Source organism: Dysidea avara, chromosome 10 (genome assembly GCF_963678975.1).
Source record: "Dysidea avara chromosome 10, odDysAvar1.4, whole genome shotgun sequence".
Classification (NCBI taxonomy): Eukaryota; Metazoa; Porifera; class Demospongiae; order Dictyoceratida; family Dysideidae; genus Dysidea; species Dysidea avara.
Window position 1 is genome coordinate 15246590 of NC_089281.1, and position 21221 is coordinate 15267810.

General features: G+C 40.4%; 1 protein-coding gene across 1 annotated transcript in view; it reads right to left on the reverse strand.

Moving 5' to 3' along the window:
* LOC136268037 (DNA polymerase epsilon catalytic subunit A-like) overlaps positions 1 to 21221 on the reverse strand; it is a 38430-nt gene that overhangs the window by 8159 nt on the left and 9050 nt on the right. The window contains exons 16-51 of the mRNA XM_066063268.1: positions 18404 to 18517; positions 18120 to 18212; positions 17940 to 18059; positions 13784 to 13891; positions 13471 to 13702; positions 12288 to 12434; positions 11562 to 11766; positions 10196 to 10285; positions 10058 to 10150; positions 9942 to 10011; positions 9696 to 9770; positions 9555 to 9644; positions 8210 to 8277; positions 8122 to 8164; positions 7793 to 7945; positions 7606 to 7731; positions 7466 to 7554; positions 7118 to 7220; positions 6647 to 6727; positions 6467 to 6595; positions 6206 to 6418; positions 5957 to 6154; positions 5659 to 5797; positions 5506 to 5602; positions 5061 to 5115; positions 4928 to 5011; positions 4774 to 4880; positions 4681 to 4726; positions 4546 to 4628; positions 4416 to 4497; positions 2314 to 2398; positions 2188 to 2260; positions 2042 to 2129; positions 1132 to 1285; positions 885 to 1081; positions 740 to 831 (exon numbers count right to left, since the gene is read on the reverse strand). Of these exons, the coding sequence (XP_065919340.1) occupies positions 740 to 831; positions 885 to 1081; positions 1132 to 1285; positions 2042 to 2129; positions 2188 to 2260; positions 2314 to 2398; positions 4416 to 4497; positions 4546 to 4628; positions 4681 to 4726; positions 4774 to 4880; positions 4928 to 5011; positions 5061 to 5115; positions 5506 to 5602; positions 5659 to 5797; positions 5957 to 6154; positions 6206 to 6418; positions 6467 to 6595; positions 6647 to 6727; positions 7118 to 7220; positions 7466 to 7554; positions 7606 to 7731; positions 7793 to 7945; positions 8122 to 8164; positions 8210 to 8277; positions 9555 to 9644; positions 9696 to 9770; positions 9942 to 10011; positions 10058 to 10150; positions 10196 to 10285; positions 11562 to 11766; positions 12288 to 12434; positions 13471 to 13702; positions 13784 to 13891; positions 17940 to 18059; positions 18120 to 18212; positions 18404 to 18517 (4022 nt within the window). The remainder of the gene's footprint in view (positions 1 to 739; positions 832 to 884; positions 1082 to 1131; positions 1286 to 2041; positions 2130 to 2187; positions 2261 to 2313; positions 2399 to 4415; positions 4498 to 4545; positions 4629 to 4680; positions 4727 to 4773; positions 4881 to 4927; positions 5012 to 5060; positions 5116 to 5505; positions 5603 to 5658; positions 5798 to 5956; positions 6155 to 6205; positions 6419 to 6466; positions 6596 to 6646; positions 6728 to 7117; positions 7221 to 7465; positions 7555 to 7605; positions 7732 to 7792; positions 7946 to 8121; positions 8165 to 8209; positions 8278 to 9554; positions 9645 to 9695; positions 9771 to 9941; positions 10012 to 10057; positions 10151 to 10195; positions 10286 to 11561; positions 11767 to 12287; positions 12435 to 13470; positions 13703 to 13783; positions 13892 to 17939; positions 18060 to 18119; positions 18213 to 18403; positions 18518 to 21221) is intronic.

Consider the following 21221-nt stretch of genomic DNA (forward strand, 5'->3'; position numbering starts at 1 on the left):
GTAGACGTGGCCCACGAAATAATATCACCCACAAACCAGTCTCAATTTTTCCAGATGATGAGGCAGTATTGGTTAGGTAAAACTAAGCCCAAACAAGCCTTCATATCATCCCAAAATGTTTTCAACAAGTTGCTACAGATTTTTTTAAAAAAGAAGCTTTTGAATAGTTCTTGATTTGTAATACTGTGTAATGGGCTGAACATAGCTGACAACGAAGTGTAATGGATGTTTCACTTTTCAGATGATAATTGATATAGCTGGGGCGCGCGGCGCCATTTCAGATGACGTATACATGGGTTTACCCATCATAATAATTATTTACAAAAAAAGTACACAAAAAATGGAATTTTCAACTAGAGTAGGGACCATAGCACATTGATAAAAAGTACTGAAACAAGCTTAAGCTGGAGTAGTGCACGATATTAAATCACAGTAAAACAATAAGAAGTGTTATATCTCTACTGTGCATTTTTATTATGGTATCTTGAGCACGGTAGGGATATAACACTTCTATTGTTTTACTGTGATTTAATATCATGCATTACTCCAACTTAAGCTTGTTTCAGTACTTTTTATTGATGTGCTATGGTCCCTGAAAATTCCAATTTTTTTGTGTACTTAAAAATGACTGAGGGTAAAATTATCCTAAAGCTTTTATTTTGCAGGAATACTAGCAGTTCTCTCAAGACTGTTATCAACTATAATATAAACATTTTCTTCTCTATAATTAGAAACTCACTTAAATGCTGTGGAGCATAGTGCAGCTTCATCATACACTGTTAATGAGGCGTGGGCATTGGATTTCCCACTCATCATTTCCTCCAATGAAAACTGTTAAAAGTTATGATGACATGTAATGATATCACAACTAGATCACATGATACCTGAGGGGCAGAATCAAATGAAGCAGCTGATGCCCCCACACCTTCGTACTCATTTATCAGGTGAGACCTGATCAGAGTAGTAACTGCTAATCCATCCAATGAGAACTCAATACACACTGTCGGGTATGCCCCTGGCTCATTAATTTCAATACCACGTCCACTCTCTGTTGCTAGGCGATAGTCATCACATTCATGACCTGGGGGCATGAACCAATAACAATACATAACAAATTTTTATTAGCTATACCGCCGAGGTCTGGCATGTTAGTTGGAGAACACCAGATCACATGATTGTGTTGGATGAGGTGACGAGTGAAGAACACATCAGAGATGAACAATGATTGATCAGATATCATGTTGCTGAGGGGAACCAACGAGTAGCGGCACATCTCCAACTGGTTCTGTGATAATGTGATACATATATAGTATGGCTAATAAAGATAATACTATGGCCCTTCAGTAACCTTGGTAACAATGACAATCACCACTCAGTGTGACATCACCAGACTCGTCCAATAATAAACTACCTGTCTGAATATTCCAATAGTTCTTTGACACAAAATCACTTCCTGATAGTTCACTATAATATTCTCATTATTAAAGTGGGTATTCATGTATAGCCACTACTAGTTCACCTGTGAAGCCATATAACACTACCTAAGCATTGTATGGCTTCAGACTGTTGTCACAACAAACTGTTACTATGGCTTCACAACAGTGCTAATTGATTGGTTAGTTTTGATATGTACATAACATGTTTGTGTACACTGACCACACATATGTGCTAGTGTGATACTGAAGCCATACACATCAAAGGGCAGCTACAGCGCTATAATATTAGCGGTCACTGAAGTATAACCAGTCATTACATTTGAGGACTACAGACAGAGACTGTTGATATTGAAATGCCATACTTGCTATTGCCAGACAGAAACTTTGGTGGCAAATTCACCGCAATTGGTCATCATTTTACCTAACCAATTCTTTCCTCCAAAAACAATCTGTTTACCTAATGTATAAGTTTGCCAAACTTTTATCTTGCCAAAATCCTATTGCAGTAGATTTGCCAGTTTTATTCTCAAATTCCCTACCACACAGTACAGGCATTAATAGCAATACTCAGGTACCATCATGCTGTCATTGTTTCAGAGTCTTACCTGTAGCCAGGAGTGAAGATTTAATAATTGTCTGACCATTTTCCGAGCAGCTGACCTCTGCCAGTCAAGAGCTGGGTATTGGCTGTCACTATGGGATATACATGTGCTGTCACTATGGTTACCAGGTGATGATGTCATAGACATACCTATCCAGTGATGGAACAGTAACTTGGGGGAAGTCCTCTAGGGAGGGAATCAATTGTGTGAGCTTTTTTGTATCTACAGAATTAGTGGGAGTGGCTGATTATGGAGCATACATGAGCCACACCCACCCCACGGTGATTGCATTACGACCAATGATGGACTTCGACGCTGGTCTCTGTATCCTGCGATCAGTCGATGTATGGCTCGACACACCTAGTGACAAGGCAGTGATAATGGTACTCATAATGATCATGTACACAAGACAGACACTACACTACTGGAGCCTGTTAATTTAAGTTCCCAAAGTATCACTTAGTGCAATAAACTGATGTTGAAACCCAGATAACCAGGACACTATTTGTTGGTTCCAAGGTATCCACACTACACAGGTTCCAGTGTACACACTAGTACACATATGGTACATATAGTCCAGCACAAACAAACAACTAAAGGAATTTGATGTTGCTGGGTACACAAAGTACACAATCAACTGCCCCACAACATCAACACACAGAGGTGTCTATTGGGTACACAAAGGACACAATACAATGTCTCCCAACATTTGGTACTAATAAGGACACTTGTGACAACTGAATAGTTGAATATTTTCCCATGACTACGAACAATTACTATAGCAGCCATTGTGTGGGCTATTGTAATTAGCAATAATTACATATTAATTACAATCAATCAGAAATTAACTGGCTTCATCATAACAATTTGAAATATCACATTAACTAAAATTAAAATGTCCCACAATTACAGTATGAGAGGTCCCACACATACAACGTAAACAGCTGTTACAACTTGTTATAGTTATGCTAAGTTGAACTAGCCAATGGAATTAGAAGGAACGCTATAAACAACACATTACTATGGCTACACAATGATACATTATCAGGATATGTGGTCACCGAAATATTTCAAGTCACTAAAAAACAATTTTCAATTTGTAGATAATCATATTCAATTTGTAATAATATATTTAGAGACATACTTGCTATATATGGGCTATACTGTTAGAGTTATTTTGTTACCATTACACAGCAACTCAATACACAGTAGAATCCAAGACACCTTGGGCTCACGAGGCCACAGAATGTCCTGATTTCAGATGGGATCATCCAAATGGGACCGGACGCAGAGTTTATGTTATAGTCCCGTCACTTTTGGACGTAATCATATTAGAGCAAGTGGCCACATTAGGCAAATCACTTTATACATTTAGGGAATTTACTGGCTTAGAATTACAGGATGTGTGTTGTATTTTGAGCTACAGTATCTCTGACATGTGATCTTATTAAGGAGGTGATCATATTATGCAGGCCACTTTGTTCACAACTAAAAGATAAGGGGTTTTAAAGTTGGCTGTATAAACAGTAATCACAGACACACACATCTACTAAAGAAAGGCCTCAGTGTATACAATTATTAGAGAGGCCTCAATGTACACATTCCCTGTTGTTTACATTGTCCCAGTGTTATGCTTGTAGCTCAAGCAAACAGGTGTCTACAAACTTTTTTGAAAGATGTAAATATCCTAGACACCAGTTCTCCCTTTCTGAGAATTACTATATGATTTAGTGGATGACAAAACTGGCTGAATGGACAGCATGAAACCCTGACAAAACATGCTCGGAAAAAACCCCTTTAGGACAGTATCAGGAAAAATCGCAATCTTTTCACATATTCATTACACATAAACAGTGTAAGTGGCTTTGACAAGGCAATACTTGATACAGTGAACATCTCTTAAAGGACTCTCCAAATTAAGAACACAATAGAAATAATGAGGGCAAGATTTTGGACCCGACAGGTTGGCTCCATAACATTGTGTACATCAAACATTTGCCACGATCAGCAGCTGCTATGGTTGTGATAGTAACAACTATTATCATTTACTAAGTTCCTGTGTTACAAAAACTACCTACACATTTAATGAATTCACTGTAACCACATTTGCACAATGTACATGGTAACAGTACTTGTCTCAGTAAACACTTTACCGACAGTGTGTGAGCAGGGAGACCAGAGGAATGCATATTGGACATTGTGAATAAATGACACCAAGCTTCCATTTAAAATCTGTGTCAGCACTATTGATGTACCCACAAACAAAAGAACCCTGGAAATGGTCCATCCCCACCCCCTTCAGGATACATTGATGCTGGGACAGTGGACAAATGCATCATACAGATGGATGCACTGAAATAGACAATACATAACACACCAGTCTTGGGTCCACTTCTACACGAACATCAAACTTCAAATCCAGTGGTGGTACAGGATAATCATCACCATAGCTACTGAGCCTGGTGCATACAGGGTATAGCAACAGGTTGTTATGGTAACAATGTCACCTTGAGCTATGTTCAGACTGGTACAATGTAGTCATATTTGGCATCATGTTATTACGGACACGATCAACGACAAAGATGCTGATCTGTGTGACCATGATATAATACAGTACCATCCAAATAATTGGCCACACCCACCTCATGAAGTGCTGACAAGTAAACAGCAAATAATGCTCGGGACTCCCTATACATGTAAACATAAATACAGCCAATCAGATTACACTCCCTCACATGTTGCTATGATACAAGTAGACGTGGTGTAGACTATCATTTTCAAGGTAACTGGAGTGTGCCAGTGTCTTGTATTCCAATTGCTCCAATTGGAACACATTGAGATCCTAGGGATCACATTGATGATGCCACATTGCATCACTGACTATATCACCTGATCCAGTACTGTTTGAACATGTTCCTTAGCAACAGTACAGACACACCCTATTGTTGCTATGGCCCGGAACAGTAACGGAACCTGTAGTAGTTATTGTAAACAATTATCAACACAGTGAAGTCATACAAACCTGTGTCTCGTAAACACCCTCAATATCGGCTGTTGATAATTGCATCACCAACTCCCTAGGGTGGACAATTGAGGGAGTAATTTGTTCAATAGCCAGATTACCTCGGCAGTAATACAATGGTTGATACATTCAAACAAATTTCAAAGTTGGAAAAAACAACAATTCAATTCTAATGTTTGATTACATAACACTACTTAACTCTTGCACTTTGCGAATTTATTTTTCAGAAAAATTTCTTATCCACCAATTAGCTATTGTAACATTGGCTGTATAATTTTGTCAAACTGCCATCATCAAAATTGTATAAATTGTTGATTTTCCAAACTTAGTTGTTAATTTTTGATAGAAAATTTAATCTCACACATTACAGCCCACATGTAATTTGCTATATCAGACACACTGGACAATTATCATGCTCTCATGAGCTATGAACCACACTCCTTACCCCATGTGACGCTGGAACACCTCCTCAGAGACGTTGTATTGGTATAAATGGTGGATGGGGCTAGAATGAGGTAATGTTCGGGAGACACGTCTCCACGCTAGTTGTAGCATAGCAAAATGTAATTCAGATCACATGACTTACTACAGCACATACCCTGCCCCTCCCCAGCTAGTTGCTTGGGGGTGTGGCTGTTGACGTAGAAGATACGAGGAACCTCCAGTGAGAGACGATGCAGTTGTGTCCCAATTAGTGCCCACAATGTAAACATCCCTAAACTAGCTGTCTGTTTGATCTGCAGTGTAATGACGTGATGGGATGTGCAATACATACAGGGAGAAAAACACATGTATATGACATATGTACACTGACAGACTGGTACACTACACACACATCGAGATGTATAGAATACACAAAGGTAGGCAAATAGAACACACACACATACATACAATACCTGCACAATCTGCCATGGTTGCTCTACTAACACATTAGCTCTTTTCTTTAGGAATCCAGACAAGCCACTATTGTGTGGCTGGCTAGTGTGATGTGATTTTGCTGACAACAGGGACTGTCCCTTCTTACGTAATCTTCTCTGTTGGCATTGCCATTCCCATTTTTTCTTATGATAAATTAGCCAATCAGTGAACTCCTCCTGAAGTGAGGATCACATGATCTCACCATGATGTCACATGATAGTAATTACCATGGTATCGCCCTGAGGAGGAGGTGGGCCCAGAGCCTCTCTCCATGATGATGCTGTGCTGACATTTGATTGGCTGGATTGTAGGCGTTTGGTCACTACAGGGGTGTGTCGAAGGCGTGGCACAGAAACAACGTCCTCTACATCAACGACATCTTCGATTGGTCGCTTTGTAGATGTGGTCTCTACAACAAAGTCATCATTATCATCGTCAGGCTATATTACATCATCTGTTATCATGACAATACAAATGAAGTACATTACCTGTTTAGCAGGCTTTTGTAGTCGTGGAAACATGTCAGTGATTTGTTTCTGCTGGAACACATCATTCTTCTCTAGCAGTCTCTTTTGTAGCCAATCAGGGTGCTTCACTCGGGGCACTGGATTGGCTACCTGCAGCAGCCACACCTACTGAGCCACATCCCTCAGCTATTGCATACTCACCCCTTGCATTGCAGCTGGTATAGTGATGATCTTCTGTACAGCACTACCCAACCTCTCTATGTAGTAGCTCCAGTCTAGGATCTGCAGGGGCAGATGGGTGGGGCTAGCTAGCATCACATGACCAACAATGAATACAATGTGGGTCTGATAACATGTTAGAGTGGTGTCACAACACACCTCATGATTGGCTAAACTTCACAACTTCCACTGTCATGCAGCCTAACTTGAGTACTTACTGCACAGCAGCATACTTTTTAAGTTGTTGAACATGGAAGTTCTTTTTTGTGATAGAGTCAAAGTTGCTCCTTATTTCTAGTTTTATTCAGTGTGCATGGGAAGTTCATTTTCTTCAAGCCAGTATTCTGGCATTGTGCCATTAGCTATCCACAATGTTTACAACCAGAAGCGTACATACAAGCATACATGTTCCCCAACCACACTGGGTAGACTACAATACGTTACACCACTTACACTTCTGATATCAAAGTTATCCATGTGATGTGACTTGAGCCACTTACGTAGGTAGTATTGTCGAACACTGGACTCTGCTTGGAATATAGCCAATGGGATTGCCCTGGGTGGAAGGAATACTTATAAGACTACTGTGTAATAAGGTCACTGTCTAAACTGGTCAACTTGATTATCCCCAAATCTATAATTTATGTACAAAGTGACCTGCCTAGCCACTTGATTGGAAGTACAGGAGAGTTTATCCTATTGTATATCACTTGTTATAAGAACCTTTATTTGGTGATTTTAAAATAATTTTTTTTTAATATGAAGTGTCTTTATTTGGTATGTTTAGTATTGTCTACTCACCTTTCTGTGACAGGTGCACCCTCAGGCTTACGGGAAATGATGTAACGACATGACAGTCCAGCATCTTTAACCATCTGATCACCTAAGAACTGGAATCCACAGTCAATTAGTGTACAGTACAGGGAGTGGGGCTGACACACCTCTGCAAGCCTCTTAGCTGTGCTGATAGAGGTTGACTTCTGTTCTCCATAATCTTCTAGTTTACGAGACATGTTACGGTTTTCTGATATCAAATCAAACAGCTCCAAATCTGGCATGTGTTCTGCCTATGGGTGTACAGTGTGGCACAGTGACACACAAGGGGGGGGGGGGGTCACGGTGACACACCTGACTGTACAACACATCTAGCCAATAGTCTGCCACCTGAGCTACTGATTGGTAACACTCTTGCAACGTGTTGCCATGCAGAAATGCTTCAAACACAGATGACTGGAAGTTCTTCACCAACTGAAGTTCCCCTCGACGTTTCACCTCAAACCCCTAAAGTTTGGTGATTTCTTAGCATGTCAAGTGATTCGGTATATATATATACAAATTATAATGCAGCTAATTTTCCAGGCCAGTTACTAAGGGATACTTTGGGACATAACTAAGGGTCTGGATTATGTAGGTGCCTTCAAGTGTCCACATTAACAGATAACACGACAGGCACACACCTTCAATTCAGCAAGGGTTCCATCATCATTAAACACCGCATACCTACAACATGTGATGATCACATGTTGGATTATATAATCTGCTCACCTCTTTTTCAATTTCTTCCCCTCTTCCTTAGAAGCTGGTAGGATCATGGATCGGTATGGGCCATCCACCTGTGTAAGGTGAACAAGCATAATTGATTGATAACATAAGTACCACAATAAACAGTGTGGTTTATATAATTACCCAATAAATGACTTACTGCTACAAAAGTAAACAGTTGCCACTCTGGTAGCCACATAGGTATAATGGCTATTGTAAAAGCATAAAATTTTGACGGAATTTTGTATTTGATGGTCCACAATTTTCCATTACAATTTAATGTTTTGTCACATTGATCTTCATAACAGCTTCATAGTTAACTAGTACACAAAAAAAATAGGAATTTTCAACTAGAGTAGGGACCATAGCACATCAATAAAAAGTGCTGAAACAAGCTGAAGTAGTGCACGATATTAAATCACAGTAAAACGATAAGAAGTGTTATATCCCTACCGTGCATTTCCATTATGGCGTCTTGAGCACAGTAGGGATATAATACTTCTTATTGTTTTACTGTGATTTAATATTGTGCACTACTCCAGCTTGTTTCAGTACTTTTATCGATGTGCTATGGTCCCTACTCTGGGCAGAAGTGACGTTGAACAGTGAAAAAATAAAGTCTGTAGCCATAGCAGTTATCAAGTTACACTTGTCTGAAGGCATCAGTCAGTCAGTAGAAAATTCCGTTAAATAAATACTTAAAAAAACAAAAATTCCGTAGCAACTTGCTGAAAGCGTTTCGGTTGATCTAAAACCTTGTTTAGGCTTAGTTTTACCGCCTCATCATCGTCAGGGGAATTTGAGGCTGGTTTTTGGGTGATGTTATTTCGTGGGCCACGCCTACTCCTACTATAGAGTACTATTGTACTGTATGATAAAATTATTCTTTTTAACATACCTGCATGTACGCTTTCAGTTTAGTCATTGTAAATATAATTCAATCCATGACTAAAAACAACCCGAACGCCTCAGACAGTCCGGGTAGTCACATTTTATTAGCATTACACTTGGGATGCACATGCGTATAACCTCAAAATAATATTTGAGACTTTCACTTTAGCTATCACTACAACTCCAATAACTTTTCTGATCTCATACCTGGTGCTTGGACCACGAGCAAGAGGAATTATTCATCAAATACAAATATCATTAAATTACCAAACATTCTTCCAGCTATACCTTTCTGTTAATACAGTATGGTATTGAATTGGTAAAATATAGTATTTGAAATTTGTGTGTATGAAAGTGATATAGCAGCTGAAGTACAAGTGCTTGCAAATTGTTGCACCAAGCTATCAGTACTCATGTGGTTGGTCCTATTCTTGGGGTGTGGCTGCAATGTGCTCACCTCAAAGAAGATGGAGTTTTCCTTACGTTGTGAGTATTCCAGTTTATCTGGATCAACCAGTTCTTGGTACTGGTCGTTAGTGAAGTAATCCTGTTTAGTGGGCTGTCAGTTATATCATATTACATAACAAGCCACACCCACCTGTACCATCACATTCAACATAGCCCCAGGGTAGCACACGATCACTGCCTTCTTGTTTGGATTAGTAGTGTTTACCTGAGAGATGGCTTATTATTAAGTCACAGCTTATACAAGACTGTGACTACTATTAAGCACAGTTATACACCCATTTAAAAGCACACTCCAGATTACTAAGCACTGTTTTACTTGAAAGGAGTAGCCGTGTCTGGTATTAAGCACCACTACACACTCAAATAAAGAGCACACCTTAAAGTTCTCAGGGAAGCTAGAAGGCAGAGCACACCATATTCCATCAGTGTCCAGTTCCAGTGGCCGACTGCGATGTCATCACTAGATCACATGACCATCACATGACTACTCACCCGATATTCTCAACAATCTCCCTCGCCTTAGTGATAATATTAGCCCCCGTGTGACATACTATACCAGCCATCTCCATTGAGTACCAACGAGCACTATGGTGACAAATAAGTGATAGTGCCCCTCTATTGAGTGCTCACCCTTTTCTCATCACGTAACCATAGAAACTGTTTAGTATACACTTGTGAGCTAGCTGGAGTGAGTCATACAATATCTCCTTGTTCTGGCAACTATGGTAACCAATATACACGCACTGCTAGATTATGATTATATTTGCTACTGAGCTCATAAAAAAGTTAAAATCTGTTGCATCAACATACACATATATCATAAGGTTAAACTCCCTTGCTTAGAGTAGGACACCTCATGAATACTGAAACACTTTCCCATACAGTCCAAACAGGAAGCATTAAGTGATCCAAAAAACTGTTTATTTGAACTCAGTTATGAATATTGTAACAAACTTGATTTTCTCAATTTTATGGAAGTTTTGTGTTTTGTGAGAAAGCTAGGCTTGTGTGACTTCTTGCCAACAAAGGGTTTCATCTTAAGTACTATCCCACATTTTTTTAATAAGATTTTTTCTATCTGGGGGCAGTCATGGCATTGTGTATCCAATAGAAATTATTTGGTCCATAAACTATCTTTATTCAAACAGGTGGCAAGGAACAAATATTATTTACACTTCAAATGATCCCAGTATTCAGTCAAAAGCACTTTAGTCAGGTGTCACTAACAATGTTCCAATACATGTTATGGTGCAGTTGCGTAACATGAGATAATGGACCAAATATTGCTCCAAATCATTAAAGGTGATTGTTTTAACATTCCTTTTATAAGGTAACACCCAACCACATCATCACCCTAATAGGACACATGATATGATCACATCACATGTGGATAAATGACAACCCCTCAAAATGATTGCACCATAATAGGGACTAACACAATCTTATTAATATGGTAGTACAGTGGTGCCTCTCTACAATGGACATTTTGGAGCAATCTGTTGGCCTATTTTTGCTTCTGAGCTGTTGAGCCAAAATCTTGTTCATATTATGGAGGTTTTTTCTTTATGTCCTAAACTTGGAGAGCTTGGTAAGAGAGGTTTAACTGCAGAAATTTACCCAAAAATGGCTGTACACAATAAGCAATTTATTTTATGGTGTCCTTAATCACAAACAATACCAATACACAAAATTGGCCACAGCTCTCATACATATCATGTCTCAGTTCTGCTTCATACTCTATTGTAGCTGTATACAAATAAAACATTTTTATTACTAAAATGATACAATGGGTTACTATATCATACAGGTGTAGCATGGAAGTGTTGGGCTTTGAAATTACTTAGCAACAGTTGATCCGAACCATTAGTGAAACCTCTATCAAGAACTCTCCGAATTATGGACACAATGGAAAAAAAAAACAAAAAAACAACTCCATAACAACAATAAAGATTTTGGCCCAACTGGTCTAGCTCCATACATTTGTAGCCAAAAGTACCTTTTAATCTCTGCTGGGTCACCAGTCTTTTTTGCAGCATCCAGCTTCTTCTTCCATTGTTTCAACAAGCCTTTGAAGCGATAACGTCTGTCACGAAATGCTCGTACAGTGTCAACGTAAAATGAGTTCTCTCTCTGACACACTGTAGTGAGTCTCTGCTCCTCTCGAGTCACCTTCACTCGCCGGTATGCTTTACGACAATAATCTAATGAGAGAACAATAGTTTATGTGTATAAGTTGATAATTTGTGTGTTTGTGTGCATACACGTACGTGTGCACACGCGTGTGTGCAAATTGTTACTGCTGAAAACAATATTGCATTGTTAGGTTACATTTATTATAAAATTTTCCATTGTAGGTAGAGTCATTCTCATGTACAATGCAAGACCACTGCTCAATACAATGTAATGTATAGCTACAAACATGTGAAGCCGTATAACTAGTGGAGGGGTGATGACACTTACTGATGTCATATCCTGTTTGTGTATAACTTGACTAACTATACCTATAGTAATTATACACTTCACACACATCCCATTGTCCATTAATGTGGACGCTTGAGGGCACCTACATAATCCAGAAACTTAGTGAAGGTCCTAAAGTATCCGTTAGTACATAAACTAGTCTGGAAAATCAAGACAACCCGATAATTACTAATTAGGACACTATTGGCTGGTCTCAAAGTGTCCATAATACAAGGTCTCACTTGGTCACTAAAGTGCTCACCTGCAAGTCGTTTTTTCTCCAGACGAGCCTGTTCAGCAGGTGGTAATGAGTGATATGAGCGAGGTGGGTCCCCTGGGGATTCCCCTGGAATGTTCTCAGCCTCCAGCTGGTGTTTGATGTGATGGTACTCACTACGACTGGCAGGCACTAAAAAACAGAACCATTACAGCCAGTCAAGTGGACTGGTAGATAAAATAACTACAAATGATTATTGTAGCTATGTCCTATGACAAAAAAAAAGTTTCAAATGTACATGCTAACAGTGTGTATTTTATTAGTGTTTTGCATTATCACACAGCACACAAAACACAATCTAGTGAACAAGTCAAAATATATAGCTACACATATTTCCTTCAAGGATCTACCATCACAAATGGCGGGAAACACACCCTAGTCATGGGTGGGAGGACATCACCACTACACAGGGTAATAATGGCCACTATTCACAACCTATTTACATAACCACACTTGCTCTGTTGCTAGGATACTATGATAACACAAATAGGAACTTCACATAAACACCAAAGAAGGACATTCCCTGTTTGTCAGTGGCCACCTGTTGAACCACTTCCAGTCACAGGAGGAACACATGGTCACTAGAGGGACATGGGAACACACATACCCCCACAGACACTAATCAGATTGTGTGCTAGTTCAAAGACACTAAACCCTCCCCAGCACTATATAAATGGTTAAGTACTAGTGGACCTAAACTATTCCAGCTGTACAAAAATGGAATTATGGGAGGCCTTTACAAAAAATGTTTTAGTTTGCTTGACAAAAAATAAAATTTGCTACAATTAAAAATATATAATTCATTATTATGTCAATGTGGAATTAGGTTACTATATCTGAAAATGTGTGATTTTACCCTGTGTAACAACTTTCATTGTTTTTTGATGTGTTATACAGCTCAAATAAGGTCACAGTGTAATAAGGTAACCTGTCTAACCTGTCTAAACCAGCCAACTATAAAATCCCCCAAAATGCATCACTCATACCAGCTAAACTGCTGCTAAAGGATGTTCACAGGTGATAACAATTACAATCACATCTTGCTACACATAAATGCAAGAGCAGGACATAGTGTTCAGCCCCCTTGTGTTATGCCCTCCATGAGCCATAACATAATATACTATATCATGTGGTAGTTAGCTATAGTGGTTGTGGCTGTTTAACTTACAGAAATCTCCTCTCCAAGACCAGGTCATCTTACGTTGACAGTTTGACCCAGGCTTATTGAAATCACATGCTGCACAAGTAGCCTCATCTACAATGGCTGATGGCTGCAGTCGATTAGTTAGAATTATGTTGGGATACATGGCTCCGACGTCCAAGTGGTATATTAATGGCTTCTCTGATCTGATTGGATGTTCCCGTAGTGACTCCAGTTTAGCAATGATGTCATTACACACCTAGTTATGTGACATAATATCACCACCCCAGTGACAATGTCACATGATGTGTCATCACCACCCTCCATGACATCACATTACCTCATCATAGTTAGTCACCTGATCCAGAGGGATCTTCTCCTCCACCTCTACAGCATGTTGTATGGTACGACGAACCTTCTCTTGTAGGTCTGTTATTGTGTCCGCGTTCTGTAGTAAGGGGAATACATAAGACTGGTAATTGTGGGATACCGTATAGTGGGAAATTTTCGGAGGGTGTAATTTTCGGATAATGTTCATTGTGAACTATTTCGGAAATCAATTTTCGGATAAACACCACAACAATCAGCACTTGACGGAAGTGCTCTGGCAAGGCAGGTGAAGACTTCTGTGCGTCATCAGGTCATGGATTACGTGATGGACTTCACGTAATGCCTAATAGTGACACTAATCCCGTAAACAGCTGCTCTCTTCGCTATTTCCGCCTTCTCTTTTCCTGTGTAGCTACACCCGATATTCACCACGTGGTTTCCCATTTTCCTGCTTCCACTGGCGTATCTCCATCATTCTGGTGACGCCTGAATTGGCAACAACGACTGCAGAACTAGGGGTTGTCAACAGGTAAATAAGAAATACTGGTATCGCCACTCTGTTTACACACCTTGAAGTACTTGAGGAGCACTATGTCAACTCACAATTTTACCTAAACGTAGACTACGTATGAATAAACATTTTCGGAAATTATTTAGTTTTCCGAAATATCCAAAAATTACACCCTCCGGAAATTTCCCGTTATACGGTATATCATTACAGTGAACAAAACCATCATTAAAGAGACATTAACATAGTTACACTACTCTCGAACCCCATGGGGGTGCGGCCTCAGACTACTGGTACTATAGTAAAGGACATTTGGAAGGAAGGTAAGACATACACATGGGCAGTCCTGGTGACTGTAGCTAAGGGGACTGCTGTTCTGCCCACATGGCTACACTTCCCCTTAGCTTCGGGCATACTTTCCAGCTACACAGTAGCTATACTCTCCAGTAATAGCTGAATCTGAATAGATGAAAGCCAATGTAAAAACCTTTCTCAAGCCCACGAGAATCAGTGAGGCAAATTGCTGGTCAGGAAACATATCCAGCTGCTGCCTTCAAAATAATACCTTGACAGGCAATACAACTGCACAGAAGTGTGCCAGAAGTCTGAGAGAGTCATCAGGTAGTAAATTGCAGCATTGGTACAGCTCTCTGAGTCTGCTGGTGATGGGCAAAACAGGTTGGTGCAGTTCTAAAATAGAGATAGCAACGATAAGAAATCATCAACGTCCAACACAAGATTATTAAGGCTATATAGCTACGGCCTCTCAGAGGAGGAGAGTAAGCTAACATAACTATGCTTAGTGCCTTTGTGTCTGTAAGGCTGAAACAAATGTACCCGCTGATACCTAAGAGGTGTAGTGTAGCTAGTTTGAACAACCAGTATGGCCATCACAGATCTTCACTCTGAGTGTCAAATCTGCCAAACCACACACCACAGATCTTCACTCTGGGTGTGCATTCTACCACAAGCTACCACAGATCTTCACTCTAGGTGTGCATTCTACTTGCCTTGGGCAACGAGCTGAAACGACAATACTGCATCAAGGCGTACAAGGAATGCATGGTTACAAAACTTAATAGAGGACCTAGCAAGCAGTAATGAGCATGCGCATGCACGTGCTGTATACAAGCAGCCTTGAATGCCCTGGAGCTCCACAGTTAACACCTGTGGGAGTATCTGCAATAAGGGAATTTTCAGCCCTTTGGCAAATTGAATTTTCTACACAATTCATGATGGGCCTGATCAACTTGAAGGGCATCACTTGGCTGCCCGCTGTGAAGGGTGTTTCCTGGGGGCCACTGAGCATGATTGTGATGTACGATCAATGTCATAGCAGTACCGGCACCACACCTCGGAAGAGTTAGATGTCATTTCATAAAGCATTGAGCATAAATGGTTGCATCAACCCTAGCCAGCATAAGACAGGTTTGCTGGCCAGATCTTGATGGAAAATTTGGTCATAGATGATCCAGCTGGGCCACTTGAACCTCTTGGCATGAGTGGCTGTGTCTGATCTGAGAGGTGAGTCATGAGGTTGGGTAGCACAGAAGGGTTGTGCATCCCTAACACTGCTGCAAAAATAAGCAAAGCATTTTGGGAAGTTCGGGACCAGCTTCTTTTCCACTGCTACATCATCCAGCTGTACCAGGAGCAGTTGCCCATCCGTGCAAAGGAATGTCTGGTTCCTTCTTTTAGTGAGGAAAAACTCAGCAAAGTTAACATACTGACCTGTTAGGATTTTCTCGATTAGTTTCTTTGGGATAGAAGGCAGGGTCCCTCCAATATGCACCGAAGGGCTTGATAGCTGCTGCAGTTGCCATGCTTCAAGTACTGCTGGTACATGATACCCGTCTGTTCTTGAATCAATCGCTAATGTGCTGGGAAAATTAGAGCCCGACTTGGTTAGCTGCGAGCTCCTGTGCTGATGGGACGTTCGTTACCCAAGTGGTTACCTATGAAGTAGACAGGAAACAATAATTGACTGCTAGATAGTGTGCTTGCACAACATATACACACTCGACACAAAGCATGCATGTGCAAAAACAACATGTGTGACTTGTGTGCAATCTAGCCTGTGTGGCACATATATAGGCTCTGCAACTCTCAGGAGATGACCTCGGTTAGCTTATACCATGGTGCCATCATGTGCCAAGGCCACGAGCCTCACAAACATGTGCACATAGCTGGATGATTGGGTAGTGTGCACAGGTAAACCTGATGTGTCTGACACAAAGAGATTTGACACTGGCCACATGCAGCCAGTTTGCAAAGATTGAGAGCAACTTAAGGGGGAGCTCAGCCTCTTGGCAAATGCAAAGTAAGCTCACAAGCCGGCAGCGAAAATCTGTCTGACCGTCTGCAAGCTGTGCACACACATAGAGATGCATACCCAATTGGCATGTTTGAGTTGCCAGCAAATGATACAATTCCATGGGTATAGACAGAATCTGACAGGACAGATAAGAGCTAAGTTTTGTTGGCTGAATTGGTTGACGACACACGCAGTGCACCTTGAATGTACATGACTAGTTCATTAGCTTGCAGAACAGGTGTAGAGAAAGAGGAGAGGGTAGCACATAAACAGCCAAGACTATGCAGACTAGCTAGTAAAAGAGACCTGGAGGATGCTTACAACTGCCCCTGTGTATATATATATATATAATTTTAAAAGGGGGAGGGGCAGCAAAGACCAAGCTTAGAGAAGAGTTGAGGTCGCTCCCATAATGCCCAGGAGGAGGCTATGAGCAAGTATGCTAGCCACCTTGAGGCTAGTTCGTCCAATGTAGTTACAAGAAAAACATACCTTGAGGAGATGGCTGAGGCTGGTTCTGAGAAGAACCAGACACAGCGTCCTGGGCTGGAGGAGGTGGCCAAGTCTGGCACTGAGAAGAACTGGAGGCAGCACCCAGGATTGGAGGAGGGTTGGGCTATGTAGACAGAGCCACCCATTGTGCCACACCTTAAATAAATTCCCTGTGAGTAGAATTATTGTCAGCACATCTTTGTCTTGCAGTGAAATCTCCATTGAGATGAATTTAGTCCAGCATAAGGCAGAGCTCTCACCAACAGCTAGAAGTTCAGCTAAATCGTTAGTGATTGAACCTGTTAAACCGGCTTAAGAGGTGCGGAGTGTGCATCTTTTCCATACCTGGAAAAAGTGGTAGCTTCTATGTCAACTCTATTTATCTTATTAAGCCTCCAACAAAAATGAATGTTCTATTAGAGTAGTTAAAAGGCTTAGCTCAACTACAAAATTTATATTGCCCATCTAGCCTTGTCAATAGCATTACTTCAATTGTCCAAACCCATAGAGACTATTTAGTGTTTGCTAAAACAATTTGCTTACTGAAGCTGCATCAGTTCACACACATTTTTGTTATAAGTTGTGATGGTCGTTTTGTGGACAGTTCTATTATTTTGCAAAATATGTAAAAAGATATATATGTAGTAAAAAAAAGAGTCAGCTTGAACATATAACACAACATGAGTGTTATTGTAAAAGTGTTATTGTCAAAAGCGTTTTTGAGAGTTCAAAATAAAATATCACATTTTGTCATTGACAAATTACAGTAAACTTTGGTAAATAAGAAATCAATCTCCATGAATTTGCAAACACTTTAATGCAAAATACTGTATGCCTACAACCAATACTTACCATTTTGAACCGACATGGCAGGTCACTACGAAATACACCTGCCTCAATGGCCTCAACATGTCCACCGACATAAGTCTCCTGATCTAATAAGTGCCCATCATTAGTCAGCTTCCCTAATGCCTGCATGAATGAAATAAATAGGATACACACCTGTGGTGGGTTATAATTTTGAATACATACAGCTTCCTGTCTGTTGGGAAAGATGATGTTGCCATGGAAAGCTTGTACCATTAGCAATGCCTCACACAGTGTGCCCGAACCTTTACGTAGCACCTAGAGAAGTGACATTGTGAATGAGTGGCACTGTATACCACAATATGGACAAGTTTGGACCAACAAACTATCAAGGTGTCCTAACTTCCAAGTCAGTTTATGTACAAAGGGATATATTGTGACTTTCACTATTATGTACATGTAGGTGTCCTTAAGTGTTCCACATTAACAGGTTCCACAGGTTGACTCACCTCATCAGGTTCCATGGGTATGATGGTACAGAGAGCAAATATGAAGGGATGAACATACTTCATGTACAGGTAGTAGGTTGCTACGGCATCTGACACTGAGTAGTTAGCCAAAACCTGTGAGGGACACAAATTATACCACATCCTCAATAATCTGAACAAATCTATCTTCAAAACTTTCAAGAATCTGATCAGAATGTATTTAGCGTATATAGTGAACTGATTCATGTTAGTACAGTAAATACTTCTACAGGCCTTGCCTTTTGCATTTGGCCTCCAGTGTCTAGCTAATATAAGGTTGATAAAACCGACCAGTTAGAGGTCTGTTCAATTGCTCTAATAGTATATAACACATTGTTTGAACAGTCACTTTTCTGCCTGAATTAACAAGGATATCTTAAATTGGAATTGCATACATGAGATAACACCAGGACCAACTCTGGCCATGTGTAATAATCACCCTTCTATATATTAGCTATAATCTGTCCATATATCACTATATACTCTAATAGAGCAGTCACCACAAAAATAGCGTACCAATCTCAGGAGTTCAAAATTGCATAGATAGTAAGAGCCTCAGGGTCCTGTATGCAAGGATGTACACTGATAACAAAGGATTGGAAGTTCTGTTCATGGGCTCAACATTATGTGTACTTTCCAGTTACGCACTCTTTGCAGTTTTGTGCACACTAACTTAGCTAGGCCTTTGAATTTCAAAGGTCTGGTTATAAGGACACAAACCTTGTTGTGAAGAACAAAGGTGCATAATATGAGTGCAGTTGCCATGCTATGTATTTAAAGATCTATAGTACAAACATTAACTATGTGTTTCAGATTGGATGGCATTACCAAGTGGTTCGTGCCATACGCTGTGCGGCTAAACATATCAGTACACGTGATATTGATGCAACTGAGACACAAAGTAGGTCGGTTTTGTGTACCGGTTTCAGGTAGTTCTCAGCGTCTTCCTTGCAATTGCTGTATGAAATTTAATGATACTGAGTGCTTTTTAAAATTAACTTTGAGCATTACACTTTGTATTGTATACACCACTTTCAGAAATGCCAAGAAAATTTACACCAAAAATGAAGACAGTCTCAAGAAAAAGAAAGCCGAAGCTCTTAGCTCATACTGCCTCACAATGCTTTTACGACTACTAATAACATCAAGGACTTTAAACATAGAATTGGGGAGTGTTACTATTAGCTCACATGGGCACATCTCAGTGCTGCGTATATAACTGCTGTTTTCAAATGAGGAGAAACAGTTCTTCAATTCCATCATAAAAGGCATTTTTATGAACAAAGAAAGTGAGCCATGTACATAAAAAAGACATGCACAGCTCATTGTTGTATCTGTCATGTAACCAAGTGAGTATACAACTGCTCCCGACAGTCATGTAAACTACTGACAGCTGTGGAGAAAGTATTAATGTACAATGATTTGATAGTTGTTGGAAGAGAACCAAATTAAAACGCTAATTTACATAATGGGTGATAAAGTCGATGATATTCTTAGTTCCTTCGGACCATCAGATGCTGAAAAGAAGAAGTATGGCACAGTGAAAGCCAAATTTGACAACCATTTCGAGCCACAGCAAAATATCTATGAACGTGTAGGAACTATGTAGACATTCATATTTAAACTATTTATAGTTACATTTGTAAGTAGGATAACATGTGTGTGTAGGATTAGATATGATTGTGTTCCTACATGATGCTGCAAGCAGTTATCCGATCCGTGTAGCCATCCACCTTGTTGTCATCTTTCGAGATATTTTAACCGATCAACTGGTTCCCTGGTGCCGGTTAGAGGCACCACAGAAGGTGACAGTCATTTTTCTTCTGCATAGCTCTGATCCGTTGAGTTCAACCAAGCCTTCACTACCAATGATGCCTTTTGTGTTTAGACAAGGTGACTTACCCAGGTTAGACTTACAAGTAGATCATAGTTCTGACTATACGGCATGGCGATCCCAGTGGGAATCATACATGAGTCTCTCAGGACTCAGTGCTACAAAGAAAATCCAAGCATTGAACTTGTGTTTTTCTCGTGAAACTCTCTTCATTGTCCAGAACCTTGGCCTTTCTGACGCCGAGAAAGAAGACATTGCAGTCATCATAAGCACTATTAAAAAAATATATTGACAGTCATATAAGCAAGCGTAGAAACTTTCACAGATGTATTCAATAACCCAGAGAAAGCTTCGATGACTTCTTGCTAGCACTCCGCGAACTAGTCAAAACGTGCAACTTTTGCTCAGACAAGTGACTAAATCATCGAAGGGATTCTTGATGGTGACACGGTTGAAGACTTGCTGCAGGAGAAAGACTTTTCCCTCACCAGGGCCATCCAGATTTGCCAAGCTTCATGTCTACTGGGCATCTCACTGGCAGCTGTACGCAACCCACCACCTCTCTGCAGAAAGCCACTAGCCACTAGCCACTCAGCCAAACATCATCCAGCTATTCTCAATCCTGCCCAGGATGTGGTAAGCCACACCCAGGAGGTAGATCTTAGTGCCCTCCTGCAATACTTGTGGCAAAATAGGCCACTTCGTTAAGATGTGTCACAGCAAGCCTGCACAACGAGATGCCACACCAACATCAGCAGGTGCTAATGCATTGTCACTACTTTCCACCATCCGCCATGTAGCTGCTACTGATTCTGCCCCCAAGATCACTATGACAATCACACCACTCAATGGCTCTACATCTGCTGCCATCTTGCCAGACTCAGGTGCTGATATCTTGACAGCCAGTGCAACAATCTTAGGTGACCTGAATGAGCACCTTCACAATCTTCTACCGACCATCAAACA